This window comes from Lepidochelys kempii, chromosome 1 (genome assembly GCF_965140285.1).
Source record: "Lepidochelys kempii isolate rLepKem1 chromosome 1, rLepKem1.hap1, whole genome shotgun sequence".
NCBI classification, from domain to species: domain Eukaryota; kingdom Metazoa; phylum Chordata; order Testudines; family Cheloniidae; genus Lepidochelys; species Lepidochelys kempii.
The window spans coordinates 280,461,704-280,477,154 of record NC_136380.1 but is presented as its reverse complement, the minus strand read 5'-3'; the positions used below and the strand labels follow the sequence as shown (position 1 = coordinate 280,477,154).

General features: G+C 39.4%; 1 protein-coding gene across 8 annotated transcripts in view; it reads right to left on the bottom strand.

Annotated features, from left to right (window-relative positions):
* PPP1R12A (protein phosphatase 1 regulatory subunit 12A) overlaps positions 1–15,451 on the bottom strand; it is a 221,737-nt gene that overhangs the window by 52,339 nt on the left and 153,947 nt on the right. For 7 of the 8 annotated variants that reach the window (XM_073327673.2, XM_073327672.2, XM_073327675.2 and 4 more), the window contains 4 exons: positions 14,311–14,433; positions 10,262–10,429; positions 9,647–9,823; positions 737–827 (listed from right to left, as the gene is read on the bottom strand). In XM_073327673.2, the coding sequence (XP_073183774.1) occupies positions 737–827; positions 9,647–9,823; positions 10,262–10,429; positions 14,311–14,433 (559 nt within the window). The remainder of the gene's footprint in view (positions 1–736; positions 828–9,646; positions 9,824–10,261; positions 10,430–14,310; positions 14,434–15,451) is intronic. The other variant, XM_073327674.2, reaches the window with a different exon arrangement.

Below are 15,451 nucleotides of genomic sequence, written 5' to 3'. Positions count from 1 at the left end.
GTACAACTATTATTTGTAAAAGTCATACACAAAACTTCAGAGTATTCTTAGATCTTAGGTTAGTCCTAGATGTTCAAAGAGCACTCCACACATCCCCCCTTCCCCCCAATCTACATCTAGGGAGACTAGCTTGAACTTTTCTCTTTGATGGGGACCACGCAGGTCCAAGTCTGTCACCTCAATCAAGGGACCATTCAGGAACGGAAGCAAATATAATATGCCAGGCCTGCTTCTCAAACAGTTTCAAGCCTGGAGCACATTGCATGTTGTTTCAGACAATGTAATGGCTACCAGTAAGTTTGCTTGTGGAATTCAAAGTGTTGGTTTTAAAGGTCTAAATAGCTTGGGACCCAATTACCCAGGCATGTCATATTGTCACAGCTGAAATCAATGAAGACATTCAACTAGAGCCACCTTGCTATACAACAGGAAGAGGCTTTCCGGAAGACTCTGTGCTGGAACCTCTGCTTTCTTCCCTCCAGTATGGATCTGTTAACCTTAAAGGAACACTGGAAGGCCCCTCTTTTCTCCCAAACATTTTGAGAGGAAGAGGTTTTAAATTTGGAGCGGCGTTGTTGTTTGTAGTGTGGATTATTTTATCTGCTGGTATGTACTGAGTTTACACTGGTGAGAACCGTCATTGTATTTGACGTTTTACTGTAAAAATTATGAGGTTATTGCAGAGTTTGGCACCAATTTATGTGTTTATAAATGAAAAAAGAACAAAAAACTGTACCTGTGTGGATCTTCTGGACTGTCTTGCTTGCCTGGATCTAGCTTTTCTTTGGGACTCAGACTCTTCATCCCGAACAGGAGTGAGGTATGATCTAAAGAGTAAAATTAAAATAATATTTAATAACCACTAATTTTTGCATTAAATGATTAAAGAAATGAACATTTGCAACATTTTATGATTGAAAATCAATGCAATTATAAGAAAACTCAAAACTAAATTCTACATAATGTAACTAGATACATAAATCTGTCTTTGAAAATGCAAGAAATACAGAACTTGTATTTTGAATAAATTTTAGCATATTTATAGCAGTTAATCTTTAAGTGTTATATCAGAATCATATCACCAGAATACACTACTGATCTAGACAACATCCTTACCAGTAAATTTTCTTATTTACAATAAACTCATTTTGGCATTTTCTCTCAATACCACTTAAACTATTTTGGTGCTCTACCAGTCTGCTAAAAAGGTGGAGTACCTCAGATATATAGTGTGTAGGTATATATGAATGACTATGAAGCTTTAACATGAATTTTTTATGTCTAACATAAAGAATATGGCTATTACAGGAAAGCCCTACTATGCCATCTATTGTCTCAGAGTATTAAAAATGCAAAGCGACTGCTCATTTTTTCCAGTATTACAGGTTTGTAGTCATTTTATAAAAGCAAAAATCATACAAACATCTAGAACAATGGCCTCTAAGTAATAGACTTTTAGCCATGTTGCCAAGCAAAACAAAACATTAAAATGTAACACTTGGCCTCATGACTAATCAACCTCCCAAAAATCCATGACAATTAAAACTCCCAAGTAGTCTTACAAAACACAAGATCTAAAACTAGCACTCCTCTCTAACTCTGGGGGAAAAGAGAACAAAGTTTTCTGGATTATTTTCATGAGAGATTCTGTTTCACATGTAAATTTGAGTGCTCGATCCTAAAGCCATTCAATGAATTTCTGCTTTTGAGGCTTCAACTCTCTCAGATTTAAAGGGCAAATCTTGAGCCCAGTGTACAATGTGTCTGTGTGACCAGGCTTTTATGTGGCTTTCATGCCCTGCAAAGGAGGACAGGACAATCTGTATAGAAGCCGAACCTCAAATCCCACCCCTTCCTTTCCCTTAGCCTGTACATATACAGCCCAGTGTGCATTACGATACAGGGACCCCTGCACATAGGGGGGACCCAATTTATGGATGCTCCACTGCTCCTTTACACTAGCTTTGATTGTATAGAAGAGTTCTAAAGCCATCACGAGGGCCCCAAAAGAATATCTCCTATGTACAGGGAGACTTCTCTGCAGGAGTGCCCTACGCCAACCCTTGGCCGCTTCCATCACTCCTGGGGCAGGTGGCTTGCCTGGGTGCTCTCACAACCCTGCTATTCCAGCTGCTTTAATAGCCCACAGAGTCTGTTGGCTGTTCAGCACCAACTAGTCCAGGCAGCTCAACACAAATTAATCTAGCCTTCAAAGCTGCTCTCACTTGTGGTAGGGGCTGGCCAAAACCTCCACAGTCACAGCACAGGGGAGGTGCCAAAATGTGTGAAGCCTTTTCCTCCCTGAACCTTCTGGGTCCTCTTGCTGAGCTATGTACTGACACATGGATCAGCTGGGCACAGGGTTTATGCTCCCTTCATCCCGCTCTCCTTTGTGCAGCGGAACAGCATCGGTTCAACTACAAGTGAGGCTGCCTCAGCTGTGGACACAGGATTTGCCCCTTACTGAATTATCTATACATCTATAATGATACATGAAGATTCTTAATGGAACTGCTGATTTTCTATTACAGGATAATAAATCAGTGCTAGACCTATACATAATCTGTTCTTTGCTGTGTAATACTGATAGTTATTTAAAAGTATTAAGTATATTTTAGCATCTTTAGAGTAACAAAGTTGGTAAAAAAAAGCTGAAAACAAGCCAAAAATTAAGGCCTCGAAACAAAGTTCTATTTACAAATTATATATCTTGCATTCCAAGTCTGAGGACAACAAACTGTGCAGCCTTGAACCATTCTGGGTCCCAAAACTGGCCAGTTTATCCATCTTTCACAATAGTGACTTCGTGATCATCACATTTTCTGATGTTGTATACAAAATGGTTGGTTATGTTTTATTAGCTTTTTTGTAAAGAACATATTTGTTAATGTTGGAAACACTCCTTTACTTTTGGGAGACCACTCACTAGAACCATCGTTAAGAACAGCTCTTTAAATTAATGAGATGACTGTCACTTTAAAAATACTACTATCTTTTAAAAAAATAAATAAACAATTGCACAAACTAATATTGGATTATCACCCATGTTCTACCTCTACTTTAACTACAGACAGATTAAAAATGAAAACACAAATTTGCCCTAATAGATACAAATATAGCTATTTCTACAAGTGCCCTTTGTCCTGCTATGTAACATCTATAAAATACAATTCATAAGAATGTTCATTTCCCATCCTTCTCTCACCATGTAGTATTTTTGGTAGCTCTTCTCTTTTGCTAGATAGCAAGGGCTAGTTTAGATTAGGAAAAAAGGTGTGTGTTTTTGTTTTTTTAAACTGGGCTAGCTAATGTGTTTGGAAATACCACTTACCACCTAGACCTTGCCTTCATCAGGAAAACCATACATTTTTATCCTATTCGGTAACAAACATGATAAAATCCTAATGTAGAAGGGAAGCTTCTATTTTAACATGTTGGCTGGTAGGGGTCAACTGTAGAACCTACAAGGAACCTAAGCAGGGGTTCTCACAAGCAATTTTTTGGTGGCCGCTCTGACAATTTTTCCTAAAATACTCAATTAACTTTAGGAAAAACAAATAAATATGCACATATACATGTCCAAATCACTATAATTTATTTATGGAAGGTTTTTTCACAGACTCAATAATAAAAATCATGTACAGTTTTCTCTGTTCTTTACTGGACCTAAACAGAATAGAAAAAAAAGAACGTGCTTTCCATGTTCTTGTCCCTTCGTGCTGGTTTCTTTTGCTTTTTTCGGTTGCTTTTTTAAAGTCTTGCTAGCTAGTAAGTCTCTTTCTGTGAAAAGTGATATTTGTATTTTGTTAATATAAAACTTTTCACAGCAGCCGACTCGCTAGCTAGCAGGAAGGCAGTGAAAAGTGATATAAAACATACAAATATCACTTTTCACAACAGACAAAGTCACTGGCAAGCCAGGACAAATTAAGCCCTGGATGAGGTGGTGGGTAGGGAGGTAGCTCTGGGCCAAGGGTGATGGGAGGAGGAGTCTGGGGACAGACAACGCAGTGGAGGCCAGCGGTAATGTGGGGGGTGGTGAGCTTGGGGCCATCAGTCACTGCTGCATGGCTGAGGGACAGAACTGAATTGCGTGGCCCCATGGGTGGAGTACGAAACCTTGTGGCTAGGAGTCAGAGCTCACTGCCGGAGCTCAGAGCCAGAGGAGGCAACGGGTGGGGGGTGAGCCTGGGACCAGGGCAGGGGTCAGGGCTCAAAGCCCATGGCTAGAGGATGGAGCTGCCGCCACACAGCTGGAGCCTGCCACCCACACCCCCAGGTCTGAAGCCCACACCCCACCACCTGCCTGCTCCTCTAGCATTTGTGGCTCCAGAGGGGGACAAGGCCCCACCCCTGCTGGCAGCCCTGCTGGCAGCCCTGGTGGGGCCACTTCTTTGCCACCCGGCCCCAGGAAGCTGTGGCAGCATGAAAAGTCCCTTGAGAAATGCTGACTCCTAGGGTTTACCTTGGCTGGCTAACGCATGCTAAAACACAAACTGCCATGTCTACACTAGGATTTTAACATGTGTTAGTTAACATTTTTAACACACACAAACACACAAGAAAGTGTACATGTGTTTTATCACCTTAAAAATTGTGTTAGCTGCCATGCTCTACTCTGGGCTTCCCTCTGGTTAGACCAATGAGCTAACAAGATTTTAAAGGTGTTAAACTGCTTCTACTCTAGATGCTAAGTAGTGTTTCAAACTGTGGACTGGTTTACACTAGAAAATTAGATTGACCCAGCAACATTGCTCTGGGGTGTGAAAAATCCACAACCTTGAGCAACATACTTAAGCCAACCTAAGCCTCTGTGTAGACAGTGCTAGGTCAATGGACGAATTCTTTCTTCGACCCCCATACTGTCTCATGGGAAGGTGGACTGCCTATGCCAACAGAAAAACCCTTCCCATAAGCATAGGTAGTGTCTACCCTGAAGTGTAGAGTGGCGCAGCTACAGTTGTGTCTCTCTAGCATTTCAATTGTAGACAAGCCCCATGTTAGCAATGCACGAGTGCTAATGTTCATCGGATTACCCACCAGGTCCCTCAAAGTCTTTTTCAGTCACTACTTCCCAAGACAGAGTACTCCATCCTGTAAGTATGGCCTACACTCTTTATTCTTAGATGTATGACTTTACTGAAATGCATCTTGTTTGCCTATGCCCAGCTTACCAAGCAATCCAGATACCTTTGTATCAGTGACCTGTCCTCTTCATTATTTGCCACTTCCCCAATCTGTGTGTCATCTGCAAACGTTATCAGTTATGATATTACATTTTATTGATGAAAATGTTAAATAGCGTTGGGCTATGAACAGATTCCTGTGGAATCCCTCTAGAAACACACCATTTGATTCCCCTTTTACAATCATATTTTTAGACCAAACAGTTAGCCTATTTTTAATTCATTTAATATGTGCCATGTTGATTTTGCATCTTTCTAATTTCTTAAATCAAAACGTCATGCAGTTCCAAGTAAAATGCCCGACAGAAGTCTAAGTGTTCTATATTAACCAAATTTGTATTCTCACAAAAAAAGAGATATGAAGTTTGACAACATATATTTCCACAAACCCAAGCAGACAGGCATTAATTACATAACCTTCCTCAAATTCATTAAGTTCCATATCAGCTGTCCATTATTTTGCCCGGAAGAGATGTCAGACTGGCTGGCCTAAATTACTCAGGTTATCCTGTTTACTCTGTCATAATATCAGTACAACATTAGCTTTCTTCTGGTCCTCTGGAACTTCCCCAGTGTTGCAATAGTTACTGAAAGTCAATATTAACAGTCCAGAGAGCTCGTTGGACAACTCTTTTAGAACACTTGGAAGCAAGTCATCGCACCTGCTGATTTAAAAATATCTAACTTTGCTAGCTGCTGTTTAAGATCTTCCTGAGTTACTGTTGGAATGGAAAGTATTTCATCATGATATAAAATACCTCATCTGGCTTTTTCCTAAATACAGATCAAAAACATCTGTTGAACATTTCTGACTTTTATTACTGACAATTCTACCATTTCCATCTAGTAAAGTACTACTGTTAGGATTCTTTTTGTTCCTAATATAATTAAATAACTCCCTATTGTCCTTAACTCTGCTAGTCATAGATTTGTGTCCTTTTGGTTTCCTTATCTATTTTCTAAAATTCCTACTTTCCTGGTCACATTAATTGCTCTCAGCTTTTCCTTCCTTCCATTCTCTCCCTCTCACACACAATCTTCTTTCAGACCTCATTTCCAAGTCAGGTTCGTGTTCTGTTGTGGTTGTTTGTTTTTAAAAAAGCGTAGCCTTCTTTCACAATTGTGGATTTTTGGTCATCTAGTAAAATGTTCTCAAACAATTGCCAGTTACCATTGACTTTTTTTTGTTTAAATTATCTCCTAGCTGTTCTGGCTCAATTGTTTTTAGCCTTGTGAAATTTCTCTTTTAAGGCACCACATACATATATATTATTCATTTGGACCTGAATCTTTTTGCACATCACAAACAATCAAATCATCATCATTTTGCACCTTCGTTTATACCACCTTGAATGTAGTTTTAACTAAATCAGAAAAAAGCCACTCTTACACCTGATCAGGAGTGTTCAGACAGGGAACTACACTGGTATAATTATACTAGTGTAACTTCCCAGGTAGATAAACCTCTAGTCTAGACAAAGCCCTAGAGCCTGCAATTACTATACTAGTATTTGTTACTGCTAATATACCTATAATGGAAAAGCTCCCATACCACTAGAATCCGTTTTAGAGTCTTATAATTCTGTGTGCAAAAATGTGTGACAGATTAAAATTGCAAAAAGATTTCTTTGTGAATATTTTTGTCCCACTCTTCCCTACTTTGTTCCCAATCTTTTTAAAAAATTAGTTACAGATGAACACTTTCACAACTTCAACTTGACCCAAAATGCACTGTTTGTTTAGGCACTAGAATAGCTTTGAATGGGTTTACTTTTCAAGTAAGATTTTGCAGTATTGTGTATTAATATGGACTAAGTCACTATATATTTTTTTAATATTCAGCAAACTATGCACTACACATACAATCAACACTTTCATTTAAAACAGTTTTACATTGCACCAAACCTTTTGGCCAGAATATAATTAAAAATCAAGGAAATTCAGTCCACTTGCAGAAATCTAACAGTGGATATTGTGATCTTACATAATATACGTGCAATACCTAGACATACTAGTGAGAGTGAATGACAGAGTGACAGCCTTAACTCTGAATTTCCTTGATTTTTTTCAGTCCGTAACATACTTTCAGTGGTTACAGTAACAGTTTAAAATTAAAACTGTTCTAATAGAAGGTTTTCTTTACTGGGAGCAATACTTCCACTCTTTTTACATTGCTTGCATTTATTTTTATCAATTTTATGTAACAGACACTTCGCCTGCTGCAACCACGCTACTTTATGAAAAATACATATGCAAAGTAGTGGTTACTACCAAAATGGCTTGTGAGCCACATCATTCCCGCAGATGCCTCCAATGTCAAAGTGGGGAAGACAGATTAAAAATTGTCCTAAGTTTAGATCACCAAATTAGCATGTCTGCTATGTGGTATCCTCTGGTACAGTAAACCAGAAGGATCTAGGTTTCTCGAGCCAGTTTCCCACCTCTTGTGAATGCTAAACATCGATTACATTACATTTGCAACTTTAGAGCTTGATTTCTGAATTTTCCTAGGCTTTTTATTTTCCAAAGAGAAAGTACTATGTGATTACGTATTGAAATAAACACTTAGGGCTTGTCTACACTTCAGGTTATGTCAGTATAATTTATGTTGCTCACAGGTGTGAATAAGCCATCTCCCGAGCAATGTAATGTAGAGCGCTTTGAGTTAAACCAGCCTTCGGAGAGCGCAGTAGGGAAACTGCTGCAGTCTGTCCACACTGACAGCTTCAAGTGCACTAGCATGGCTACATTTGCAGCGGCATTGGGAGCAGTGCATTGTGGGCAGCTATCCCAGCATGCAAGTGATTGCAACGTGCTTTTCAAATGGGGGTGGGGTGGAGTGTGTTGTGTGTATGTGGGGGGAGAGAGAGTGGATTTTTGGGGGGCTGAGAGCATGTCAGCATGCTGTCTTGTAAGTTCAGACAGCAGCAGACCCCCCTCCCTTCCTCTCGCGCCCCCCCCCTCCCCACAGCGTTCCACACTAATGGTTGCTTTGTCTTGGAGCAGATAAGCAGCCGGCTGTCAGAAACGGAGCTTTCAAAGGGCATCTGTGCATTCCTGCAGCGATTCAAAAACAATGACAAGAGTGGCCACTTGAACTTACGGGGATTATGTGACGTTTCCGGAGGCTGATCAGAGCGCAGTAATGCAACACCTTCATGCATACTGACGCCGCGGCACTCCAGCAGGGGGAGCAGCAAATGTTACTCCACTCGCTGAGGTGGAGTACCAGCAGAGCTGTAGCCACGGAGTCAGAGCACTCTCTGTGCCTTGCCAGCATGGACGGGTAGTGAGCTAGTGCATCCGGAGCTCCTTTATTGCGCTGTAACTAGCGAGTGTAGCCAAGCCCTAAGTTACACTAACCTAAGTGCCAGTGTAGACAATGCTATGTCGGTGGGAGAGCTTCTCCTGCCAACATAGCTACTGCTTCTTGAGGAGGTAGTTTTATTATGCCAACGGGAGAACTCTCTCCTGTCAGCAGACAGCATCTTCACCAGATGCGCTACAGCAATGCAATGGCACCAGTGCAGCTGTAGTGCTTCTAGTGAAGACTAGCACTCAAGGTATTTCCATGCAGCCTTCAGCAGCAAGCCTCCCAGCCCAGGTCAACAGACCTGGGCTCGCAAGCTCGTGCTACCATGCTAAAGGTACAAATGTAGACAATGAAGCTTGGACTACAGCCTGGACTCTAAAACCTAGAGAGGGGTGTGGACTTCAGAGCCCAAGCTGCAACTTCAAAGCACTGTCTAATGCAGCTATTTTTAGCACAACTTTGTTGATCTGGGCTGGTAGGCTTGATTCTGTGGGAGGTATAAAGACATCACAAAGAATGTTTGGTTCAATGTTCTGTATCTCTATGTGATCAGACATACACATTAATAACTGAAATAAATACTACACAATGCCTTCTTATTTCAGTGTATGGTTATTGAGATACTTCTATATTTATATTAGAAAGGGTAATTACTTGCTACAGAGTTCACTGTGCTATTTTAACCATTTCAGTTGTCAACCAGTTTCTTCCCTCTCCACCGCACCCCATTTAGAAATCTTTCCATGGTGTTACTATAGGTATTTATTTGGTTTTTTTTTTTTTTTATGTGAACGATTTAAGCAAAGAACAGAAACATAAACCTGCAAGTAACCTATGCCAAAAATCTACATTATAATTCAAGGGCAAAACAAAACAGAAGTAACACGAAAGACCATAACTCACAATGTTATCATTAGTTGTAAGATATTTTGTGAGATTCTTTGGAAGTTTCTCTCAAGACAGTTTTTGGAAGGTTAATGAAATCTGTAGCATGTTGATAGCTGTTTCAGTACAGTTAGTAAACAGACAAGTATTGATTCACTTACTGTATGTACTAGTTGAGGTACAATTAACTACTGCACTTTTCATAAAGAAGAAAATGATCATTTTGGGTAACAGCACCATTACTCGCAGGACCTTTACACACCTCCGTCTCTCCCTGACCTCTGACGTGGAGGACACAGTGCCAGAAGTAGTTGTAGTCATGGTTGTGGTAGTAGCTGTAGCATTTACAACAGATGGCGCAACAGGAACGGTCACTGCTGTAGGAACATTGTCCTTTTCTTTCTCAGTACTATCCTCAGCCCACAAACGATTTGAGGTACTATCGCATCACAAGCAGCAACACAAAAAAGAGAAAAGGAAACGCTAAACAATGAAAGCACTTTACTAAACAGCTGATAACATGTAAGTTGAGGGATGGATTTTTTTAAAATAACAAATGGAGAAATGTCTCTGCTATGAAATATGAAGCTCACCTGGAGCCATTAAATTAGATAAATTCAAAGTTAAACAGTTCACACTGCTTGAACTTCATTATTCTTTACCCTTCTAGCATTCAATTTATTCTTTCACAGACATGCATAGCTGCCACTTTAAAGCGAAAGCCAACACAAATTATTTTTGAGCCGAATTGTATATGTTTCAACAAATTTAACAGGAAAATGAAAAAATCCAGAGCCCCATGACCTACTGAACAAAACAAGCATGCACATACATAAGCACAGAGTCCATCTGACAGGAAGTGTGTTGATGCCCTTACCTGCTTTGTACACCTGCTGAAGTAGAACCCGTTGTAATCTTTGTAGTAGTGTTTGTGCTGGAAAGCAGGCTTTTCTGAAGACCAGCTGAAGAGGTAACTGTTGGTGCTGATGTAGTACTTGGAACATGAGAACTAATCAAGTCATCTTGTCTTCTTCCAAAGGAGCCACTGAGGGCGAGAGGTATTTACATAGGATGTGTTTGTATCATTTATATGTGTACATAAAGATGTCAAAGCTACGAAGTGACTAATTAAAACACGAGCTCATCTCAGACAAATTTTTTGGGCAAAAGGAACATTTTCAAATTGGAAATGCATTCTTATTTCCCTTGACTCAGCCCCTCTTTCAGCCTCCGATGCTGTAACCTGAGAGTCATCCTTAATCCTGGACTTTTCTTCTGCTACTCAGGCAGATTTGGAGACAGAGTATCACCACCCCATAGGCTTACATATATGTAGTTGTGTTTCAATTGCCTCTGCCGAAGTCCTCATCATTATCTTCACTGCCTCATTCTTCGACTATTGCATCACTCATCTCAATGGATTCTCCAATATCCATACACACAGATGCCAGCAACATTCTCAGTTATTCAAATTTTTAAGCTCTCTGCGGATTTGCTCCGTCTTAGCTCAGAAACATTATGCCATTCTATTTCTAACTCTTACGAACACTCCCTCTTCCATCTCCATTTTTTCAAGGTGTAGAGAGGAAAAGGAGGTCAAGAGGAAGAAAAGAACACAAAGGTTCCCACACAACTGGCCCTGAACTTCTCATTCTGCATAGCAGAGTTGAAAGCACTGTGATTGGATATGCTTTTTCTGTAACTGAACTTAGTAGCTCCATAGCCTCATGGGCTCTACAGACTGTCACACTATTGCAAAACAGTAGCATGAGTGCTGTCAGTTTGCCATCACTACTCTGGATTTTTTATTCTTCTACTGCTGTTAAATTTGCATACAGAGAAACCTATGATAAAAGAACATAGAAGTTGTACATTAAGAATGCAGGAATTACCAACTTAATGTTGCACACAGAATCTTAACTCTACCTCTTGTGCAGATGGATTATAATACAGTCTTCAGCTGCATGATCTCATGCAATTTCTCAAGCAATAGCAATATAGGTGTCACATTCTGATTTGTTTACTGGCCCCTTTGGGATGCCTGAATTTCACAAAAGGGGCCAGAAAGCAGCCAGAGCTGCCCATCTTAGAATGCTGCTAGTGTGGGGAGCTCTCAAATGGCACCGAGCTGGCACACTGAGGCCCCACTCAGCCCTGGTGTGGGAACCCTGTGGGATCACAGCAGGAAGGCAGAAGCTGGAACAGCAACCAGGCTGCTTTAAATTACGCTGAGGCTTAAAGCAAGCAGATCCTCCCTGAGATTCAGTGAGCTGTAATCAAACCAGCTCCTTGAGAGACCCCACTGCAGCTCTGTGCAACAGAGAATTTAAGCCACAATACAGAGGCTTTTTCAACAACTTAAAATATACGTGTGCAGCATCATGCTGTATTCTATGTTTGCCAGAGAACCAAAGTCCATTATTTCTAGCCCCTCCCTTCAGTCCTTCTCCCACTGTAACACTCACTCCAGCTTTATTTTTTTTAAGCCAGCAACAGTATCAAAACATGCACATAATGAATTTAAGCAAGCACATAATATTACTGTAACCCTCATTCACCGCCCCTATCCCCCAACTGTTTGCTACTCCAACTAGCTGTACTATGTTTAGCATTAAATTGTAAGTGTTCTTGGGTGAGGAACTATGTCTTACTTATTCTCTAAAGAGTTTACTATACTTTAGGCACTGGACAGATTAATAAATACTATTACTAGTAGTATATAATTAACCACTTTTAACCATACTACAGATAACTGTAATAGTGAACAAATTGAAAATTTGTTGGTGTAGATGTAATAAGACACCTAAGTCTGAAGTTAAATAAGATTCACAGTTAGCTGTCTTACCACTGAATTGCACCTGAGGAAGGATGAGCTGCTCCATTAATAAAGTATGCCTAAAAGAGATGACTAAACATTTAAGTATTCAATGATACACCAGACTGGGTAAAATTTTCAAGAATGCCTAAATGTTTTAGCAAAAAGAAAAGGAGTACTTGTGGCACCTTAGAGACCAACAAATTTATTTGAGCATAAGCTTTCGTGAGCTACAGCTTACTTCATCGGATGCATTCAGTGGAAAATAAGTGAGCTGTAGCTCACAAAAGCTTATGCTCAAATAAATTTGTTAGTCTCTAAGGTGCCACAAGTCCTCCTTTTCTTTTTGTGAATACATGGCTGCTACTTTGAAACCTGTCATAAATGATTTAGAAGGTCAAGTTTGGTTTTCAAAAGTGAGTTAGGCTCTTTGACTTTCAGTGAGGCGTAGGCTCCAATGGTGCTTAAACCACTGTTGAAAACAGGACTCTGGATAACATTTTCAAAAGCATCTATGATCATAAAAACAGTGCAAGTAAAAAATAATTAAAAGATATTAGAAAGCGTTACATGAATAGGTCAGATATAGAAAAAGCTGATTGCATATGAGAAATAGCATTAAAACTATATAATAATGCAGATGCACAAAGGTTGCTCCTACAACCCTAACTCTGACATTTCCCAACTGCTAAGATTATGCAACCTTTGTCTTTAATTTTTTTTTAAATGGAATTTAAGATTTTTCTTCTTTTCTTTTAAAGAAAAACATCGAAGATATACTCTATAATAGGGAACTATTCAGCTACACACTATTGGAATCATTGATTTGCATCTTAGGATATGTCTACACTACCCGCCAGACAGTGATCGATCCAGTGGGGGTCGATTTATTGCATCTAGTCTAGACGCAATAAATCGATCCCCGAGCACTCTTCCGTCGATTCCTGTAATCCACTGCTGCGAGAGGTGCAGGCGGAGTCGACGGGGGAGCAGCAGCAGTTGACTCACAGCGGTGAAGACACCACGGTAAGTCGATCTAAGTGCGTTGAGTTGCGTAACTTAGATCGATCCCCGCCCCGAGTGTAGACCAGGGCTTAGTGACAAAGAAAAAGGCTCTGAAGGAGTACACCTCACCAGCTTTTGCACCATTAGCATGTTTCAGCGTGAAGTTAGTTACCCATATATCCATGGGTAGAACTATAAACTTTATATGCTTATGGCCCAATCATACGAACACTTACTGACGTGAGTAAATTTACTCACATGAGTAGTCCCATCAGTGGAATTACGCAGCTGAGTAAAGTTATTCATGTGTATGTTTGCAGGACTTGGCCCTTTGTGAGAAAACTCTGTACAATGTATACTGTGCATGCATGGAGAGTTATTTTCAATGGAGTCAAATCTTATTCATATCAAAAACCTTCTTTTAAAAAAAAAAAGAATTAAGAGCAGGCATGTCTATATTCTATGAAGGCTGCAAAGTGGCCAGGCCTAATTTTAAAATAGTTCCATCCCTAGGAATATTGGCATAAGAACTTTGTCAAAAAAAAAAAAATCACAATTTTTCTACCCTACCATCTTCAAACTTACAAGAAGAGGCTGAACCATTTTATTTTAATATTTAAAAAATAGTCACATAGTATTTGGATAATTTCCCAAATGTGGGAAATTTCAACCTAATTCCAGGTACCTAGGAAAGACTGAAAAAACAGGATGGCAGAATGGAAATATTTATGCAACTTTAACTATAGTAGTTACTGCTACTCCTACTTCACATGCACAACTCTAAGCTGGTTTGTAAAATCATGTTTAGAAAAAATAATGGTTTGTGAAACAAGTAATTGGGGGAGGTGGTGTTTTTTAAGAATGAACTTATGCTGCAAGGATTTTAACTTCTCTTCCTTTAGGAGTCTCTCTTGGCATTACTTTGGAATTACTCTTTTTTTAATCATAAAAGAGAAACTGACATCTTTATGGTGGCAATGTTTACTTGAAAACTGTCCTTGTAGGGTAAAAAAATGCATTAATCATTTAATAGTTTTTCTTAAACACAAGCTAACAATTTGTTCACTTATTCTGCTGAAAGCAATACACATGGTCACAGCCCTTACCTTTTTTGATAACTTGTATTTAGTGATGTAGGTCCTTCATTCAAGTTGTTTTTCTTGACATCTTCCTCCCATTTTCTTCTTGTGTAAGAACCACTACTACGTATTGAGCTAGCAGATGAATCCCTGTAAAAGGATTGTATTTGTGTAAGGCTTGTATTAGTGATAGTTTTGTTTGTTTCTTTAAAGGGGGTTGCAGAAGAGAGGAAAAATAGATGATTGGGACTTGAGACAGTAAGTGTACCTGTGCAGACAGCAATAAAATTACCTTTTAGTTAGCAAATTCCAAAGCTCCTATCGATAGATTACTATATCTAATTATGTTAATACTGATATATATATATATATATATATATATATATATATATATATTATATAAAAGAAACACATGGATGAAAGGAGACTATGGAAGAGAAGGGAAACCAGAAATAGCAAATTAATAGTCATCTTTTACATGTTGATATCATTGCCTTTTTCTTCTCATGACAGGGGCAAGAATCTCCCACAATGCTACTGGGACACCATAATGCAGTCAAGGGAAAACTACTTACCTTTAATTTTGCTTCTCCAAAGCCAGTCTCCAAGGATTTCTCATTCTTGGGAGTATCTCCCCTGGTTCAAAAGATATTTTGCCCTTTGAGCCACTGGTAATGTGGGCTAGCAGGCACTGTGGCCTACAAGGTCCACCATCCGGTGGACTGCCATGTGACATTATCTATCACCTATCACTACCTAAGTCCCTAGGAATTTCCAACCAAATCTTGCAGTGCATAGGAAGCACAGGCTCCCCCAAAACAAGTCAATTTGAAACTTTACCATGAAAATTAATAAACAAATCAGTTTGTTTTTGTATTTAAAAATTTAATTGAATAAAAGTCCAGGGAAAAGAAAAGAAAAGAAAAGAAAAGAAAAGAAAAGAAAAGAAAAGAAAAGAAAAGAAAAGAAAAGAAAAGAAAAGAAAAGAAAAGAAAAGAAAAGAAAAGAAAAATCTACCCCATAGACAAAGTAAAAGAGTGGGAAAAAGACCTGTGAAATTATGTCCAGGGCGCCAAGTACTCCTTTATTCCACAAATTTACCCTTTGCTGCAGAAATGAGCTTCAGAATCTCACCTGTCACCTTTAAAAAAAAATGTAGCCCTTAAGT